Genomic DNA, 20,257 nt, shown 5'->3' with positions numbered 1-20,257 from the left:
TCGGAATCCGACCACATCAATGTAGACAGGCGGCCATAAATCATTGGATGCCTCCAGCACACCCCTTACGGGGGCTCAAACCCACAACCCAGGCATGTGCCCTGACTGGAGATCAAACCAGTGACCTCTTGGTTCATGGGTCGACGCTCAACCACCGAGCAACACCAGCCGGACTAATGTGCAGTCTTCTTTACATTGGTAGACAAGAGTTATAGTATCCCTAATACTATCAACAATAACTTTTTTTTTTTTTAAAGAGCTATACTTATCCCTTCCTTCTAGGGCAACCGGCTCCTAACAGAGGGAGAGGACAAGAGGAAAGAAGAAAGGTCAAAAACTATATGGCATTTTCACAGTTGGACAGGATGGCTGTCCCTTCGATTGAAGTTCACAGAGAAGTCTTTTATCACTGGGCATACAATCCCGATAGTGGGTGTCAGAGTTGGTCAGGCAGAACCAACAATGGCTAGAACAGAGAGAACAGGAGCCTGAGCTTGGTCAGGCATGCTGGCCTGGGGTAGAGTGAGGAGACCCAAGGTGGGAGGCCTGGCACAGGCCTAAAGGCCACGCTCCTCAGAGGAGAGAAAAGAAGAAAGAAGCTACCTTCAGACACATCATGTAGAAACCCAGTGCCCCTTCTGGCAGATCTGGGTGGCAGGGAGGAATGTCTTAAGAAGTATCAGATAGCTCTCCAGGGCTATTAAAACCTTTTTCTAGAGCCCTCATTTACACTAAAGATAAGAAAGAGCAAATAGCGTGTCCACTGAAAACGGAATCCTCCTACACTGCTGGTAGGAATGTAAAAAGGTGCAGCTGCTGTGGAAAGCAGTCTGGCAGTTCCTCAATTAGATAAACTAAGAATTACCATGTGATCTAGCAATTCCACTCCTAGGTATATTCCTAAGAGAAATGAAAACATATGTCCACACACAAACTTTTACACAGCGTTCACGGCAGCATTATTCACAATTGCTAAAAAGTGGAAATAACACAAATGCCCATCAACAGATGAATGGATAAACGAAAGCGGTAGATCCATACAATGGAATGTTATTCGGCCATAAAAAGGAATGAAGTACGGATAACATGCTACAACATGGATGAACCTTAAAAACATGCCAGGTGAAAGAAGTCAGTCACAAAGGATCACATATTTATTATGATTCCGTTTATAAGAAACGTCCAGAATAGGCAAACCCTCAGACACAGAAAGATGAGTGGCTGCCGAGGGTGGTGGGGAATGGAGGGATTTGTAGCTAAGAGGTGTGGGGTTTCTTTCTGGCTCAATAAAAATGCTCTAAACTTGATTTTATGGTTTAGATAGATATACTGAAAGCTACTGAGTTACAGACTTTAAATAGGTGAATGTTATGGCATGTGATTACATCTCAATGAAGCAGTTACCAAGAAAAAGAAAGAGCAAGCCAGCCCCAGAGACAGAAGAGGGCCAGAGGGTCCTGTGTTCCCGTGTTTGATATATTCGTTCTTGCCATTCATTGAGTGTCTACTCCACGTTTAACAGTAGGCATACGAAAAAGGAAAATAAACAGGCCCGGCTTTTGAGGTGTTACAAGTTAAACAGGCAATTGCCATGGGTGCTGAGCGATGAGCGCTTTGTGGTTACAGCTACCGGGGAAGGGGGCGGGAGGGGGGGTCACAGAGCCAAGCACAGGTGGAGTGGAGGTGATGGCACTAACCTAGTCCTAGGGGACTGGAGAAGGCTTCAAAGAAGTTAGCCACGTTTAGCAGTCCTAGGAGAGAGAGCAGCATTTGTAAAGGCTGTGGGGGAAAGAAAGCATCTAAGGAAATACAAGAAGTACACAACATGGAAGCCAGAATAAGACATGAAGGCGGAGGTGGACAAATCATGAGATGGAGGGGGAAGCTGGGTACTCTGCTAAAACACTCAGGTGCTATCTTTGATTCAGGCCACAGAAAGCCTTTGAAGGTTTTAAACAAGGGTCACGTTTTGCAAGTCAAGGAAGGATTTGTGCCCCAACCCCCCCAACTGAAAGTGGTGATTCTTGGTGAGGCGGACACAGAGAATTTTTAAAGCCCAGCTCCGCAGGAGCCATTGCAGGATGTCGGTCTCTCTCCCTGGGCCTGCGGCACGGACTTTCTGCAGAGAAACACTTTAGAAAATAAAGGCTTCTCTCAGAAAACAATTTGGCCATTTACCTTAAGAACTATAAAAAGTTTAAATTTTTTTTTAAACCCATAATCCTGTATCTGAAAACCTAGCCTAGAGAAACCTAAATGTAGAAACAAACTCAGAATAAGCTTTAGACTCGAAGATGTTCATTACAGTACTATTCACACTAGTGAGAAAGTGGAAATGGTCTAAATGCCTGCTAATACAGAAGGATGGCTAAGTTAATTATGGTAGAAATGCATGCTTCAACTACTATGAAGGCATGGAAAGTGATGATTATGAAGACCATGAAATAACATGGGAAGATGCTGATGACATGGAATTAAGGAAAAGCAGGATACAGAAGTATATACATATGGAGTATGAGCCCAACTGTGGCTTAATTTCAGGAAGGCAACGTCTCTTAGATCTCTGCACAACAGGCTGGCATTTCCAAGCAAGGCCCACAGGGCCCGAGGCCAGCACACGGCAGGTTACACGGCTTCCCCCTGACCATAGGGCCTGGGCTCTGGGTTTGACTTGGGGGCGTGTGCACATTACCAGGGTGGGGTGGCAGCGGTGGCGTGGCGGCGGCGGCGGCAGCAGTCACAGCAGTGGTTAGGTCGGCGCTCCTCTCTCTAGGAGGTGGAGGGAACAGAAGAGGAGGTAGGTGGAGAGTAAGAAGCAGACCCCAGAAGGAAGCTCCTCCATCAGCGGGCTTGGCTACAAACAGAATTAACAACGAAAGGAAAAAGGCCCCCACTAGAAGGAAAAAAAGAGAAAAGGTGGAAGCAAGGGAGAGAGGTCAGGAAGAAAGGCAAGTGGCATGGCTGCAAAGGGAAAGGAGCCCATTCTGACCACCCTTGTAGCCGGGCAAAGGCAAATCACTATACGTGGCCACTCCTGGCCCTGAAGTTACGGGTGAGCAAAGAAAATGGCATTTTCCAGGGTAATGTCCAGGGAGACAATTCACCAGCCGTGTGAGTACCTGTGAGTGCTGCGACACGTTCCCCAGGAGGACGGAGTGAACCATGGACAGAGAGGGGGAACACAGCAAAGGAGACCCTGCACACTGGGGCAGTGCACAGGGAGTGGTGGGACACAGACACTCCCAGTCCTCCCACAGCCCTCCCGGCCGGCCCCGTCAGGAAGCTCAAGCAGGGGGTGCTGCAGGACAGGGTCAGCCCCGCCCCTCCTGAGCCCCATTCCCGCCCACACCAATCTGGAGGCTGACCGCTTGGGCAGGGAATGGAAGGCAGGGATGGTGGATGGTAAAAGATGGTCAAGATAGACACCAAACCAGTGGGGGCCCCAGGCAGCCATCCTCAGTAATGGGGCAGACTCATGAGTCTGCTTCACCCCAATTCATCTGGGCCTCATTTAGGAACCCGCTGCCTGGCCCAGGGACAGAGATAAGCTGCTGGGAATGGTGACAGATACTTTCACTCATTGAGGGTACAACGGGCTCTCTCCAAACCTGCCCACACTGGGTCCCGGACCAGCGGCCTGGAACCGTTTCACAACAATGCACAGATTGAAAAACTTCAAAGCCTGAAAAAGCTGGGCCTTCCCCCCACCGTTCCCCTCACCCCAGCCTTTCCGGCCAGGATTTACCTGTGAGCAGGATCATGGGCAAGCCTCACTGAGGGTTCTGAGGCTGTAGCTCCAAAGGCAAGGCCCACCCCCCATGACCTATGGGAATCACAGCATCACCAAGTGGGAGTGGAGCTGTTCCCCAGGGAGGGGAAGAGAGGCATTCCTTAGGCTTCATGCGATCTCTGTCCAACCCCAGCTCCACCACCCAGCCATCAGGGACCCAAGCAAGCCACTTACCTTCCCAGCCTTCCCTCAGCAGAAACAATGAGGGTCGTTAGAGTAAAAATTCAAAGTGAGACCATGAAAGATGTTCAGTCCAAAGGACCATAAAGTTTTATGACCTTCAACAACCACAGGGTTGAAATGGATCCTCTCCATTTTCCCCAAGGGCTGTGTCCTAGGCCTGCTCTGGTCAGCAAGGAGCAGAGAACTCTGGGGAAAGGCCTGGGAGGGGCTGTGCAGGTTCCCAAGGATCATGCCCTGGCCTGACTGAGAAAGGAGGCTTCACTTCCAGGCACAGTCCTCACAGGAGAACAGGGAGCAAGGGGTCCTGAGAGTGGGTGGAAGTGCAGGGTAGGAGTCAAAGGGAACGGCTCCGTGCTCCAAACCCTGACCGAGCACACGGAGCCGGGTGGTCAGGGAGAGAGGCAGTCAGAATTGGGGGCTGGGAGTCCAGGAGCCGCCAGCTGGGTGAGCGCACACACAGCAATCACCCCTCATCCCTTGCTAGGATGTGCTAAGTGGCCTGGGAGCAGCAGGGAGGGAGAGGTCAGCCCCACCTGGGGTTTCACAGAGCTAATAAGTTTGGGGGGTGGGGGGGGATGGGAGGGACCTCAAATGGTGGCCAGAAAGAGAGCAGGTAGGGGAGGGAAGGCAGGCAAGCAGGGCAGCGGGGAAGGCATAAGCAAAGGCAACAGGCGGGAGCAGAGTGTGTCTGGGTGAAGATGGAGAACCCAGGATGGCTGTGACACAAAGGTGTGAATGGAGCCTGAGGAGGAGGTGGCTGGAGGCAGGTCAGGGCTGGACTGCAGAGGGTCCTGGATGCTGACCTCAGGGCTTCAGACCCTGCAGACCCTTGCCTGCGGGCAGTAGGGACACACGGAAGGGTTTAAAGAAAGGGCCAGGCATGGTAGAACCAGAAAGATCTTGGGCAGCTGAGGGAGATCAGAGGTGCCAGGGGATATACAAAGGGAAGTGGAGAGACCAGTCCTGGGTGCTGGCTCCAGGGCAGAGGGCTGCCATGGTGATTACAAATCCACCTGGCCAGGTGGGCCTGCATTCCTCACCTGTGGTAACTTACTCCTGTGGCAGTTAATCCCACAAACATCCTGTATTTGTTTAGGGCTGGTGGTGCCAGGTGGCAACCTGTCTCCCCTTTATCTTGGGTGGTTTTAGAGTTTCCTTAAAGTATGAGGAAGTGCAGTATGCACCCCACCCCCCACCCACTATGACACCTTGATGTCCACTCTGCACCACGGTTCCAGTGCTAGACCTTGGGGAGGACTTCTGTGCCTCAGAGCGGCACCCTTAGTTCCAACAGGCTGGCTGTGCCAGAACCCTAATGGGAGTCTCAGACACTGGTGTGCTGGGGCAGAAGACCCGAGAACAAACAGCAATGCTTGTTCTCCGTGTCGACTGGTAAGCCCCCCACCCCTTATTGTGAGATATAAGTTCTCACGGTGCCTGGAAGGGTGCATGTGGGAGGCAACCAAAATGGGGTGGTTAATAAGCTTAATGTGGACAGGGGTAGGAGCCACAAAAGCCAGTGAAAGCTCACCCCTGTGTGTGGAGCTTGAGACACAGCCCTGTTCTGAAGGAGCTGGTAGGCTGACGTGGTACTACATCCCCTGAGATTCTGTTATCTGATGGTTCTCGGCTTTATGTCCTTATCTGCTCTCCTCTGACTCCCTGCAAGCCACACAAATGAGAGAGAATCCCAACGCTGGTCCTGAGTGACGGAGGGGGGTGAAGCAGGAAGAGGGAGAGCAGTAAAGAGTTTACCACCTCGGTACTGATTAGAGAAAAAGGGCAGGAAGAAGGGGGGTGAGGAGGAGAAACTCCAGTCATCGCAGTAATAACCAGTGTCACTGAGGGTTCACCAGGTGCCAGGTGCTTCACAGCCCCGTGTGGGAAGTACTAAAACCTTGCCCTCCCACCAACCAGGAAACGGAGGAACTGTGCTGAACTCAAATCGAAATACTCGCCCTAGCCGGGCCGGCTCAGTGGATAGAGCATCGGCCTGCAAATTGAAGTGTCCCAGGTTTAATTCCGGTCAAGGGCATATGCCCGGGTTGTGGGCTCGAACCCCAGTAGGGGCATGCAGGAGGCAGCCCGTCAGTGATTCTCTCTCATCATTGATGTTTCTCTCTCTCTCTCTCTCTCTCTCTCTCTCTCTCCCTTCCTCTCTGAAATCAATAAAAATGTTTAAAAAAAAATTTTTTTAAGAACTCATGCTGAAGGGCACTAGCTGGTCAGTGGCAGAGCCAGAACCCAGGCAGTCTGAGCTGGAGCTCACTCCCAGCCCTGGAGACCCAGCTTTGAGAAGGAACTCTTTAGGGAGGGGCTGAGTGGCCTCGAGGAGAGAGTTGTTGCCCGTGCAATGAGAGGGCCCTAGGAATCGGGACAGGGTCTTGAGCTGCAGCCCTACAGTTACTTATGTGACTTCTGCTTCCCTTCTCTGAGCCTCAGTTGCTTCATCCGTGAAACAGAGCAGACATTTTCACACGATCTGGCCTCAGAGGTTCAAGCAAATCCCAGCAAAGACTGAAGGGTAAGTTAGGGGGTGGAGGTTCTATTCTCTTTTTTTTTTTTTTTGAGGTTCTATTCTTAAAAACTTAAGAACCACTAGACTAGATGTCTCAGAGCCCCCTCCTATTTTAAGCCTTCTGTTTCTCTAATCTTTTGGTGTTTTTTTCTTCTTTATCTTTTTTCTAATTTTTTTTTCTTTTTTTCTTTCTCTCTAATCTTAATTGGGGTTGGGGATAAATGGTCAAAATGACAGTGGGGTGTCTGAGACAGGAAGACACTGAGAGGCTCAAATGACGCCTCTTTGCTCAATAGTACATAAAGGTTGAAGCCTGATGCTACAAACTCCTTCTGAACTCCCTTTCTTCCTCTAAAACAACTATAAAACAGAGAACACAAGAAGTTTCTAGGTTAATTTGGGGAGAGAGGGGGAATGATGCAGTGTTTCTCCTTGGCCTCTTTCTTTCAAAAGGCTTAGGTTTCTCCCCTGACTGGTGTGGTTCAGTTCTTTGTAGCATCATCCAGTACACTAAAAGGTTGCAGGTTAGATTCCCAGTTAGGGTGCGTATGGGAGGCAACCGAAGATGTCTGTGTCTGTCTGTCTGTCTGTCTCTCTCTCTCTCCTAGAAAGGCAGGGGAAAATTAAGTTTCTCCTTAGACTCGGTTATCTCAAAATCAGATTGTATTTTCCCAAAGAAATAACCAGGGTGGAGCTGGAGCAGAAGAAAACAATTAACAAGAGGGAGAGGGAGAGGGAGAGAGAGAGGAAAGTTAACCCTTGGAAGAGAAGGAAAAGATGTAGAGGCTTCCCTGGTCAGTGTGGCTCAGTTGGTTGAGCATCTTCCCGTGCACCGAAAGGTTGCTGGTTCGATTCCCGGTCAGGGCATATGCTCAGGTTGAGGGTTCAGTCCCCGGTAGGGATGGGTGCAGGAGGCAACTGATGGATGTTTCTCTCACATTTGTTTCTTAAACAAATACTTGGATTGAAGTGGCCTGGCATTTACTTACTCTCTCTTACATTCTCCAACATTCTTCTATGGTAGCTGACCCACAGCTATCTCAGGGCCCTGGTCGATGCCTCAGTTGGCCGAGGGACTCAAAGAGCCCGAGGGGTTTGCCCACCACCTGTCTCCCAATCTTGAGCCTCAGTTCCCGTGAAAAGCAGATATCTGCTCCTTCCTGCCTGACAGACTCAGCTCCAACATCAGGCCCTGGAACCTCTGCTGCCTTCCTACCCAACGGTCATCTCGCTCTCCAGGAACATGCAAGGCTGCTTTCTCCCTTAAAGTCCCCATTCTCTGGCCCCAGCTAAGATGACCATGTCTCCCTCCAGCCTTTAGAACCCAGTTTTTATCCTGGTTCTTCCAGACCACTGCTCTCCTTCCTGAGCTTCCAGAGCATTTGGGAGCCACCATCCAATCACGTGCTATTTGGGATTGTTAACAAATGGTTTTCTGGAAGTGTCCACTCGCCAGAAGGGGGAATGGAAGCTTTGGGACAGGCAGAACTGGGGCCTTACACTTCTTTAGAATCTCTCTGCAGCAACTGGTCCAGGACTATGCACAGTGGGCCTCAGAAATGCTTGAGGGACACACTGCTGGTTTCAGCTTCCCTTCTGGTCCAAGGGGAGCCACACAAAGTCCCTCAACTTTGATGGAAGCTGTCAACTTACTACCTCAAGCAGATTCAGAATTTATCTTAAAATGGACATTTGGCCTTTTAGAAATTGGCATACTCTGTCTCTTCAGATGAATGCCAATGAAATTTGGTATACAGATAAGTTAGATGTGTTATTGCACCTAGAAGGTTATAGTCTAAAGAGGTGAATTAAGTATTCAAAATAAACTTGATATACCAAAGTTATACTTCTATCCTTCCTTCTTCCTTTAACATGTCTGTGTTCTTGCTCAGCCGGTGTGGCTCAGTGGTTGAGCGTCAACCTATGAACCAGGAGGTCACGGTTCGATTCCCAGTCAGGGCACATGCCCAGATTACGGGCTCACTTCCCAGTGTGGGGTGTGCAGGAGGCAGCTGGTCCATGATTCGCTCTCATCATTGATGTTTCTATCTCTCTCTCCCTTTCTGAAATCAATAAAAATATTTTTTAAAAGAAAAGAAAAAGACACACACACAAAACTGCCTCGATGATTAATCTGATTTCTCCAGGTCATGGTGCTGAAGGCTGACATGCCTCCAACAGCTTCTTTAAGCTCAATACACACATGGATGAGACACAGAGAGAAGCTCTTTTCTCAGACTCAGTTCAGGCCACATGATCTTCAGGGGACCACAAATAAAACTTCCCCAAACTTTCGCTGGGGCCTGGCATTCAGGCCTGAACTAAAAGCATTGTCTCTTGTGAGTACCTCAGAAACAGCAGTTAAACCGGGTAAATCTGAAGTTAACTAAAGGTCTGACTCCAAGTGGGTATTTCTATTTTCTAAAAGGAAAACACACAGCTACCCAGAGACAGAAAATAGTCATTGCTTTATTTGGAGAGAATAAGAGCTGTTATTTTTCTCTCCATTTTGTTGGAAGGGGACTTCCAAAAAAAACCCCAAACACACAAACAAAGCATCCCAGCAATTTCCTTGCCTAAAGAGTTACAGCAACAAGCAAGCCCACTGTATGGCATTTGGCCTATTTACACTAATGAAAATAAAGAGGGTGATAGTGATCGAGTTGTAAAAAATCAGATACCAAGGAAATTACATCCTTTCCTTGCCCACCTCTTTACTCTCATATTTAGAGTGCGCGCACATACACATACTTCCTCCCTGGCTCCCCCTTCCCAGACACCTCACCTGATTGATAACATAGATGCCGTAGTCCAACTGCTGACGCTGCAGGATTGGGTGCAAGTAATACAGCCAGTACTTGAGGTGTTCCTGCCGGTTGCGGAATGGAATAATGATGGCCACCTTGTGAGGAGAGATGCAGTCCTTGGGGGCGTAGCGACCACCCACCTTCACCTCGGGGTTCTGTTTCGCCAGAAGCGTCAGGTCCACGGGTATGTTGAACTCGATCAGCATGGGGCCGACTAAAGGGGTGGAGGAAGGAGAAGTCAACAGGCTGTGGGACTCGCTGCTTCACAGGGGGTACCAGGTGGCCAGGCCGCAGGAGACAGCTCTTCCAGAGAGGCAGTGCGGCCATGGAAAAGGCATTCGTGCCCAGCACTAGGTACCGTGTCCAGCACAAGAGTGACCAACCATCCCAGGAAACTCGTCGTACCAGACAAACCTGGAAGGCGGGTCACCCTGCGAAGCACTCGCCTATGCAGGCCACACTCCCTTCAGACTCCGTGTTTCTCAACTGTGAAGTGGAAGTGGGGCAATTTCTGCCCTGACCTCCTGGCAGGCTGCTGCAAGGATCAGAGAGCAGGGAGGAGAAAGCACTTGCTCAGAAATCCCGAGGTTGAGACCTAGCTCTGCCACCTCCCAGTCAGTGTGGTTTGGACAGGTTCTCTCTGAACTTAGCCCAGTTGAGGAAACGTGTGTGTGTGTGTGTGTGTGTGTGTGTGTGTGTTGTGTGTGTGTGTGTGTGTGTGTGTGTGTAGAGGTCAGTGTTGAGAAAATCAGAAGGTAGCAAGGAGTGGCATGAGTAACCTATGTCTCTAGGGTTGATGCACAGATGAAACAAACTTGACCGGAAGGATGGAGGAAAGGAGACCCCAGAGGAGACTGAGGGGCAAGGGAGAAGAAAACAGTTGCAAAGAACATCAAAGAAGACGCTGAGTAGAAGGGAGGGAATCCAGTCAGGGATCACCGCAAAGTTTCTGGCCTAGAAGAACGTGGCTCCAGATGAGAGAAATAGTTAGTAGGAGAGCTCTCTGGCTTAGGTGAAAAATGGATGAGATGTGTATGGACGGTGGGTTTTTAGTTAGTGGCAAGTTAGAAGCAGAGGGAAAGGCCAAGGCCAAGATCCAGATACAGACATGGCAGCTCTTGCCTCCTAAACACAAACAGGTGGCGCTACGAGAGGGCTGCTGGGAACTGTCCCTCACACAGCACAGACGGTGAGGGCAGAAGAAAGGTGACTGGCCCAGGGACACACAGGGAATTGGGGACTGAGTCATGACTTGAACCCAGGCGCCCAGTATTCTCTGTAGGACAAACTTTCTCAAAGAGGGTTCCACGAAACACTAATCCTAGCAGGATGCTTAACAGAAGAACATGTCCCCTGGTCAAATGAGAACAGGAACCCTACCCACTAAATCCTGCTTCTGGAAAGTCAGGACGTACACCAAAGGCTCTGAGAAGGTGTGCAATCAAAAAACTTTCTTCACTTTATTTAACTCGCCATCTCCCAAATGTACTGGGCCACAGAATCATTTTACCGGGGGACGCAGTTTGAGAACTGATACTCTAGTGTAACCAGCTTCCCCTGTGAAGCAAACTAGTCACAAGCACAAAGGAACAGAGGTGAGAACGCTGACCACAAACTCAGAGCAAGTTCACCTGAAACATGCCAGTGAGAACCAGTGTGCACCCTCTGCCACCTTGTTTATCAATAGTATGTGGCTCTCTGAGCACCCGTCCCCAGAGATCACTACCCTCCTGAAATGAGACAGCCGGAGACAAGCAAGCTGTGACTCTTGCTCCTCCTGCCTGTTCACAGGTGCGAACCAGCCATCTCCTCTCCTTCTCCCCTCCCCTGCACCTCCAGCACACCACTCGCGTTCCCTCCCTCCAGTGCTGACCCAGCTCCATCACCACCGGACCTGTTCCCATTCATTTTCTTGAGACACAGCTCTGATCATTACCTTCCCACTAAAAACCTCCCATGGCTCTAAGGCCGTGTCGCCTTGGACAAGGCAAGGCTTGGCAACAAGGCCCTTCAGTCTCAGCTCTACCTCCCTCCCCATTCTTATAAACCAGGCCTATGACTGCACTTTTCTCTTTGCCAGAAATGCCCTTCCCTCTTTCCTCTAATGGCAAATTTTGCAAGGAGAGACAGGCCAGCATCTTAAAAGCAAAGTCCCAATCTTGCCTTGTCCTTTCCCTTTCTTCATTACCACAGAACTCAGACAGCCGATCCCCCGGGGTGAGGAAGGGGACCCTCAGGGTTCCAAAGCCCTGTTGCCTCCTGGGCCATGTACCTCCCTCTCTGGAGGGGCGGGGGCCTCACAGATCAGTCCCTCACTGGGCTGCTGGCTGACCCAGCTTCCATATCCTAGGGTGCCCTCAGGTGAGTATTGGCTTTATACTCTAGGACTAAGTAAGGGGATGCCTGGACCAGTTTTCCCCAAACCTATCATCAGGATCACCTGAGGCAATTTCTAAAAAATATGGACTCTCAGGCCCTTCCCCTAAAGAGCCTGAACTGGGGAGATCTTGGGAAGGACCTAGGTGAATAATTAACAAGGAGCCTAGGTCAGTGGTCGGCAAACTCATTAGTCAACAGAGCCAAATATCAACAGTACAACGATTGAAATTTCTTTTGAGAGCCAAATTTTTTAAACTTAAACTATATAGGTAGGTACATTGTTATTAACTTAATTAGGGTACTCCTAAGGCTTAGGAAGAGCCACACTCAAGGGGCCAAAGAGCCGCATGTGGCTCGCGAGCCGCAGTTTGCCGACCACGGGCCTAGGTGATTCTGGTCCTGTTTTTTTTTGTTTTTTGTTGTTAATCCTCACCCAAGGATACTTTTCCATTGCTTTTTAGAGAGAATGGAAGGAGGAGAAGAGACAGAGACAGAGAGAGAGAGAGAGAGACACTGATGTGAGAGAGACACATGGACTGGTTGCCTCCCACAACCCAGGAACATGCCCCTCACTGGAAATGAACCCGGGACCCTTCAGTCTGCGGGCCAATGCTCTATCCACTGAGCCAACCAGCCAGGCCAGAGCCTAGGTGCCTCTGTCTGGGCAAGCTGGGCAATGGGGAGAGGAACCTCCCATCTTCACAAGTCTCGGAGGTTGCAGGCAAGGAGGGCCCTCAGTGTCTCCTACAACTCAGAGGTCACAGAGCAGCCCTTCCCAACGGGGTCCAGCAGGCCTCAACTGCTTGACTCCCCGGCCTGGGCAAAGTCTTCTGGGAGGCCCTGCTGCACCGTGCACTTGTGAAAAACATGAAAAAGATCTGTCACCGGGCTCTTCTCACTTCAGAGGGCCCCACAACATCTGCAAAGCCTTTGCACCTTTTCTTCTCGAGATGCTACTAAACATAACCCCATTTTCAGGAACCCAAGTGCATCTGGACTGTCACCCTACCACCTTACTCATACTTTCGGAAACCAGCCCAGAAGACAGGAATCCACACTTGGTCTGCCCAGCCTCCTGAAGCAGACACCTGCAGGCTGGTCTTAGTTTTGCCCCTTCAGGAGTTCCAGAAAGGTGGTCCTGAGGTTTCCTGGAGAGGAGAGAGGATGCCTGGGCCCTGGTGTAGCTCCATCAGTGACTTGCTGGATGACCTATCTTTGGGCAAGTAGCGTCTGCACTCAGGATACTGGTTTCCCCTTTGTAAATTGCAGGGACCAGAACTCAACCTGCTCCAGAAGACTCCACCCCCACTGGCTCCTCCAAGAGCTCATGTGGAGCTTTATCACTGAACAGCCTCTTCTCACTCTTTGCACCCTTCTCACAACCCCCATCGTCTCTAACACACTGAAGGCACACTGACCCCCGGATCCTGCCTTCCCTGCCCAATCTGGCAATTCTTTCCCCACCTTCTCTCTGTGAAGCCTCCACAGCTCTGAGAATCCTGCAGATCTCACCTCTGAGAGTGGATAGCACTTGGCAGTCAGTGGCAGCCCCAAACCTTGGGTCCAGTGCCAGCCAGGAGGCCTCCGGGAATGTCCGGCACATCTCCTGCCACCCACAGGAGCTGTCCTCTGCTGCACCCCTGGCTCTGTCCCAGTGAGAAAATTCATAGAGCTCAGACTCCAGGGGGGCAGCAACCAGCTCTGCCCAGACCCTTGCAGACCTGGGGCCGGGTCTCAGAGCCACGGCTGGAGGCCTCAGGGAGAGGCGAGGGGAAGAAACAAAGGGCTGAAGCCTTCATGACAGTCCTCACGCTAAGCCAAGGCTCCCTTGCTGTGAGGCGCATGGCGTGTGCTACCACAGGCCCTCGGCCCCGCTGGGCTGGCTTGTGTGTTTTCTTGGCTCTGGGAGCTGGGAAGCAGGGTTACGTAAGCAGATGAGCAGATGTGAGCCTGTCCTCGGCTCCCCCAGCTAAAGCCCTGCCACGTGGGCTTCCCAGTTGGGAGTCCGGGTCACGGCCTTGCGTGTAAGTCACTCAATAACTTCAATGTGTGAGCTCAACTCTGACAAATTCCACTGCTCCCTTGCTCGGCACAGCAAGCCCTGCTAATCTAGAGCCAACCCAGCCTAGATTTGCCTCACTTTCACGTTCGCTAAACCACTAAAGTTCCTCAAGCTCCTCAAGCCAATCAGTCCCTGCTCCAGATGCCCAAAATACCCTTGACACCACATTGAGCCCTGCAGGATGAGAGCTCCCTGCTTGCTCCCTCATCTCTGTGAGGGCAGGGGTTGTAGGCCATGCCATTCCTTTTTATACTTGGGACAGTTACTGGCAGAGCAGCATGCACCAACATGTGTTTATCCACACAGCACAAGTTCAACTACAAGTTAAGAAGCAGAGCTAACAGAGCAGGGAACCATCTTGCCTTTAATGTTTGAGAATCCAGATTGTCCTAATACACATGTACAACCAAGGCAACCAAGGGCAAAAACACTCCCCATTCTGGGTTCTTAAGATGCCTTTGGTTCCAGGCATAGCACCTGATCTGTGATTGATGGGCACATCCCCCACCCTCAATCCTATATAATAAAAGCCTAATATGCAAATCGACCGAACAGCGGAATGACAGGTCACTATGACGCACACTGATCACCAGGGGGCAGATGCTCAACACAAGAGCTGCCCCCTGGTGGTCAGTGCACTCCCACAGGGAGCACCACTCAGCCAGAAGCAGGCTCACGGCTGGCAAGTGCAGTGGCAGTGGCGGGAGCCTCTCCCACCTCCGCGGCAACACTAAGGAGCAGTGAGCCAGCCGGTAAGGAGCAGCGATCAGGCGGGGGATAAGAAGTGAGGGGTCCCGGACTGCGAGAGGGTGCAGGCTGGGCTGAGGGACACCCCTCCACCTCAATGCACGAATTTCGTGCACCGGGCCTCTGGTGTTAAAATAAGTTTCCTGCAGTCCAGGCCTATAATTCAAAACTCTGTGGCAGTGGACAGCCTAATGAAAATGTTGCATTTCCTTAGCTGAACCTCACACTGCCACATCAAACAGGCACTTCACTAAATACCACTTGTTCCTTAAGAGAATAATCCCAAAGTTCCAAGTCTGGTGTGAATTGTGAGATCATCAGAAAAACCTTATGTGGTCACTCAGTCCAGGATCCTGTCACCAATGGTATCAAGGCCTAACCTAAGGGAGCAAAGTCATGGTCAGGTTCCATCACTTCCAGGGGTCTGGATCCTCTTTGAACTAGAACATGGAAGAATCCTGGCAGACCAGGGCTGGAAGGACTTTGAGAATTATGTTTCAGCCCCACGTTACACATGAGAGTTTGAAACTGAGGCCAGAGATTGACAGGTTTCCTCAAGAACATTCTTGGATTGCCCCCCACCCCCTCCAACAACAACAAAAGCCACCCTTATCTTCCCCTTATTAATCCTTTAGGGTTCTCGTGTTCGTGGATGCATCTACAGAGTGGACAGGAAATCGAGGTACACATGCCCCTCTACTCTCCCTACACTGTGCCCATGGGGATTCTGTCTCAGAATCCTTCTCAACTTAGGGCTCCAGGAGCTACCAACTGATCCCAGGTGTCATAAAAGTGAATCTTATTTGACATCACTGACCTAACCCTCCTCAAGCACATTTCTGTACCACACAAGGTCACAATTCCTGACTTCTAAAGCAGAGGAATCAAGGAGAGAACGCCGGGAAGCCACTGGAGATCCCAGAACTGTACGCTTCTGTCCTGGGGCGACCCAAAGAGGTTTTCTTTTCTTTTTAAAAATTTTATTGAATGTATTGGAGTGACATTGGTTAATATAATTATACTAGAGGCCCGGTGCACGAATTCATGCATGGGTGGGGTCCCTCGGCCTGGCCAGCGATCGGGGCCAATCAGGGCTATCTTGCCCAGTCTCAATTGGGGCCGATTGGGGCCAGCCGGCAGGGGGTAGGGACCGTGGGAGGTTGGCTGGCCAGCCAGGGGGAGGGGAATGGCCAACCGTGGGAGATGGGCTGTGGGAGCACACTGACCACCAGAAGGCAGCTCCTGCATTAAGCGTCTGCCCCCTGGTGGTCAGTGTGCATCATAGCTACGGACTGGTCGCCCGGTTGTCAAGGTTGCATGGGCTTTTATATAGATAGTGTACAATTCTATAAGACATCATCTTTATACTGTATTAGGTGTTCACCATCCAAAGTCAAGTCTCTTTCCATCGTCATTTATTCCCCCCCTTTACCCTCTTCTACCTCCCCCCAAAAAGATTTTCACCTTAAGTGCAACCACAGAGATACAAGGCCCTGAGGTCAAGAAGCAGTGTTGGGGATCACAGGCTTTCAAAGCTCAGTAAACAGGCCTCCCAGTGTTTGTCCACTGGGGAAAATTGTCCCAGGAGGAATTTTTGCTTTGCTTGGTCCTGGCCCAAAAACAGATTTCCTCCTCACCCAGCCCTTCTCCCTCCCTCCACCTCTCGGCTGGAATAAGTGGAAACTGCGTGCCTGCCCACGGTTATCAGTTATCACTACCAGGAAAGGCTCAGGAGGCCAACCTGTCTGGAAATTCTGTGAGTCCAGGAAGACCTTGCTACACCCCTCTCCTCTTAGAACTTGAGCACTTCTGGAAGAAATGATTTGAACTTCTCAGAAAGGATTAGAATAATAGTCTAGTATTTTAAAAATATATATATTTTTATTGATTTCAGAGAGGAAGGGAGAAGGAGAGAGAGAGATAGAAACACCAATGATGAGAGAGAACCATTGATTGGCTGCTTCCTGCATACTCCACACTGGGGATCGAGCTCACAACCCGGGTATGTGCCCTGACCGGGAATCAAACCGTGACCTTTTGGTTCATAGGTCGACACTCAACCACTGAGCCACGCCGGCTGGGCAACAATCTGGTATTTTTTTATTTTAAGACTTTCCCCTCCATAGTGAGGCAGTCCCCCCATCCCTCCTCCTCTGAGGCCTCCACACTCGGCCTGGAGACAGTCGCCTACAGGTAAGCCCAGGGCCTGCCACTTGAGAACTCCAGGCCCAGGATGGCAGAAGCCACATTTACTTCCGTTCCTCTTGATTACTTTCCCCTCCTCAGGATGCTGGGGGAGAACACTTTGCTCTGCACTTTCTTAGCTTATTTTTTAGAAAAGATGTAGAAATTCAACACACAGTTCTACAGGAAGCAAATGCAATTTCCACGGGAAGCAGCATGGTAGGAAAAGGTCACAGACCAGGGTTCAAATTCCTGTGCCTCTACTCGCCCTGGCTGGGTGGCTGTTCCTTACAGAGGTATTTGTGAATTAGTGTGGGAGTCTATCATGAAGGAAGGGAGAAGGAAAACTGGGATGAACACCATGGACACTGGGTGCACACACAGCGGTGTGAATGGACCTTAAAAAAACAAGGGTGTGCATCTGGAGCCCAGTTCTTGGTTTCTAAATACCATTCTCTACTAAAAAGAACTAGGGACTGAGCAAGAGGAACCTGGCCAGTATGACTCAGTTGGTTGGAACATCGTTCTGTGCACCAGAAGGTAGCGGGTTCGATCAGTTGGGGTGTGTACAGGAGGCAACTGAGCAATGCATCTCTTTCACAATGACGTTTCCCTCTTTCTCCCTTCCTCCCTCTCTTAAAAAAATCAATTAAAAATATTTTTAAACAGTTGGGTGAAATAAATTAGAATCAGAATGAGCTACAAAAGAATACTCTTTACATAAGTTAAAAATACATGTACATATACTGTATGACCTGTTTATATGACATTCTCAAAAAGACAAAACAATAGTAATGGAGAACAGATCAGGCAGGGGTTGCCAGGGGTGAAGGGCTGGAGGAGAATGGGGACTATACAGGGGATTTTTGCAGTGATAGAAAAGTTCTGTATCCTGATTGTTGTGGTGGCCAGACAAATTTATACTTGTGTTATATAGAGCTATACACCAAAAAAATTTTTTTACTATATACTCATCTAAAAAATTAAATTAAAAAATGAATATAGCCCAGCTGGCGTGGCTCAGTGGTTGAGCTTCGACCTATGAACCAGGAGGTCACGGTTTGATTCCCGGTCAGGGCCTAGGCCTGGGTTGGAGGCTCAATCCCCAGTGGGGGACAATGAAGGAGGCAGCCGATCAACGATTCTCTCTCATCACTGATGTTTCTATTTCTCTCTCCCTCTCCCTTCCTCTCTGAAATCAATAAAAATTTATTTCAAAAAATGAATATATGTAAAACAGCAGCTCCCATTTGGCAAGAACAAAAACATTCACATAGTAAACAGTCACGCATTAGAACGGTTGCCAGAGGTGGGGTGGAGAAATGGAAGGGGAATGAGGATAAAAGGGAGTCCATGATGATAACGGGCATGGAATAGTGTGATGGCTGGATGGAAAGAAAGGAGAGCAGGAAGAAAGTACAAAGGAAATAAGTAAGGGAGCGGTGGAGGATGGAGCTGATGTATCCTTCCAGCACTGTTCAGGGGAGAAAGGAACCCTGACCTCTAGACCAGGGGTCCTCAAACTTTTTAAACAGGGGGCCAGTTCACTGTCCCTCAAACCGTTGGAGGGCCGGACTATAGTTTAAAAAAAAACTATGAACAAATTCCTATGCACACTGCACATATCTTATTTTGAAGTAAAAAAACAAAACGGGAACAAATACAATATTTGTATTTGCATGTGGTCCGCGGGCCGTAGTTTGAGGACCCCTGCTCTAGACAAACCAAGGTCCCTGAGCAGGTCTGCAATCCTGTGGGGTCAGATTCATCAGCCACAACAGCCTGACACCACCCCCCATTGGAGTATGTACTCAGTTTTCTGCTCGGACTTCTGACTCACTGGCTGTGGACTAACGGCCTTCCCTCTTAGTGCTGCAGCCAGAGAACTCTAATGCACTTGACAACAGTTCTAATCTTCCCAGTAAATCAGAAGTTTAGCGATCCGATCCAGCAGGTAAGTAAGCCTCCTGGGAGTTTTATTACTGAGTAAGTTACTCCTCCGATATTCTGGAGCCCTGACTGGATTTCTGGACCAGTAATGCTGGTGTCACGCACATCCTCTTCTCTCTACATCCAGAACCAGGCTTTGGGCTGTAGAGAGCCTGCTTCTCTACGGGCCATCTGGGCAGTCTGCCAACCATGCACTCCTGGCAATACCTCTGGGGTATCAGGACCACTTTAAATGTAGCCAGCTCCCTCCAATTTCCTTCTCTACAGAGTAGGTATAAAACAATGTGTTCTTTTCAGGTGGTAAATGAGATAACACATACACATATTTATCACAGTACTTGACACTAATATCAATAAATATTACTTTGCCTTCTCACCGACTCCCTAGAACTTCAAAGCCTACAGGGTTATTGCAGCTCTACAATCACAAGAGACTAAAATTCCACTTTTCTACTCTGAACACCAGCAACAGCGACAGACTTGGAAGAAGAGCCTGGGACCTCAAATGGTTTTGGGGGGCATGACATAACCTTCCTGCAAAACATAAGGGTTGAACAGCGATTCTGCTCATCGTTTACTGTCAGAGACAAGTATTAAATGTTAAAGAACCAGCTTAGAAAAGAATACAGAAGAAAAATTTTATAATCTTGGAATGATATAGACCCTCCTAAGTGGGGGGGGGGGGGGAACCTAAAGTAATATAGAAAAACACAAACTTAAATACATAAAAATTCAAAACTTGGCTGTATGGTCAAAGCTACCAGAGATAAAGTAAAAAAGACAGGTGCCTGGCTGGGTGGCTCAGTTGGTTGAGTGTAATCCTATACACCAAACAGGTTGTAGGTTCAATCCCCAGACAGGGGTGCATATGGGAGGCTCTCTCTCCCTCCCCACCCTCTCTACCCCTTCCTCTTTCTAAAATTAATAAAAATATCCTCGGGTGAAGATTAAACAAACAAACAAAAAAGACAGGTGACAGATGTAGAGACCATATTTGCAAATAATATATATTAAAGGAATAATAGTCATAGTATTAAAAGCTCCTGCAAGCATATTTTTAAAATAGAAAAATAAATAAAAAATATGAACAAGTAATTTACAGAAGAAATACAAATAGCCAACAAACACATGACAGTTTGCTCAACATCATCACTAATTAGAGAAACAAATTCAAACAACATACCATATTTGATCATCATATTGACAAACGTAAAAAGACTCATAATACCCAGTGCCAGCAAGCATGTGGGAAATAGGCACTTCTCATTCACAGCTGATGAGCATAAATTGGAGGGCAATTTGACAGTATCTATTAAAATGGTACAAGTGCATGATCTACAGATTTCAAATCAATAACCTAATCTCCCACCTTCAAACACTGGAAAAAGAAGAGCAAACTAAGTCTAAAGCAAGAAGAAGGAATAAAATAAAGATTAGAGCAGAAATTAATGAAAAAAGAGAATGGAGGAACACTAGGGAAATCAATGAACCAAAAGTTGGTTCTTTGAAGAAAAAAAAAAAGGCATGGACTGACCAGAAAGGTGATTAAAAAACAAAAAAAGACTCAAATTACCAAAATCAGGAATGAAAGAGGGAACATCCCTACCAACCTTATAGAAATAAAAAGGAATTTAAGG

General features: G+C 49.0%; 1 protein-coding gene across 1 annotated transcript in view; it reads right to left on the bottom strand.

Annotated features, from left to right (window-relative positions):
• B4GALT1 (beta-1,4-galactosyltransferase 1) overlaps positions 1-20,257 on the bottom strand; it is a 46,538-nt gene that overhangs the window by 10,779 nt on the left and 15,502 nt on the right. Inside the window, exon 3 of the mRNA XM_006098782.3 lies at positions 9,277-9,512. Coding sequence (XP_006098844.2) covers positions 9,277-9,512 — 236 coding nt within the window. The remainder of the gene's footprint in view (positions 1-9,276; positions 9,513-20,257) is intronic.

Source organism: Myotis lucifugus, unplaced genomic scaffold (assembly GCF_000147115.1).
Source record: "Myotis lucifugus unplaced genomic scaffold, Myoluc2.0 scaffold_246, whole genome shotgun sequence".
NCBI lineage: Eukaryota > Metazoa > Chordata > Mammalia > Chiroptera > Vespertilionidae > Myotis > Myotis lucifugus.
This window is presented reverse-complemented; position numbering and strand designations above follow the sequence as displayed.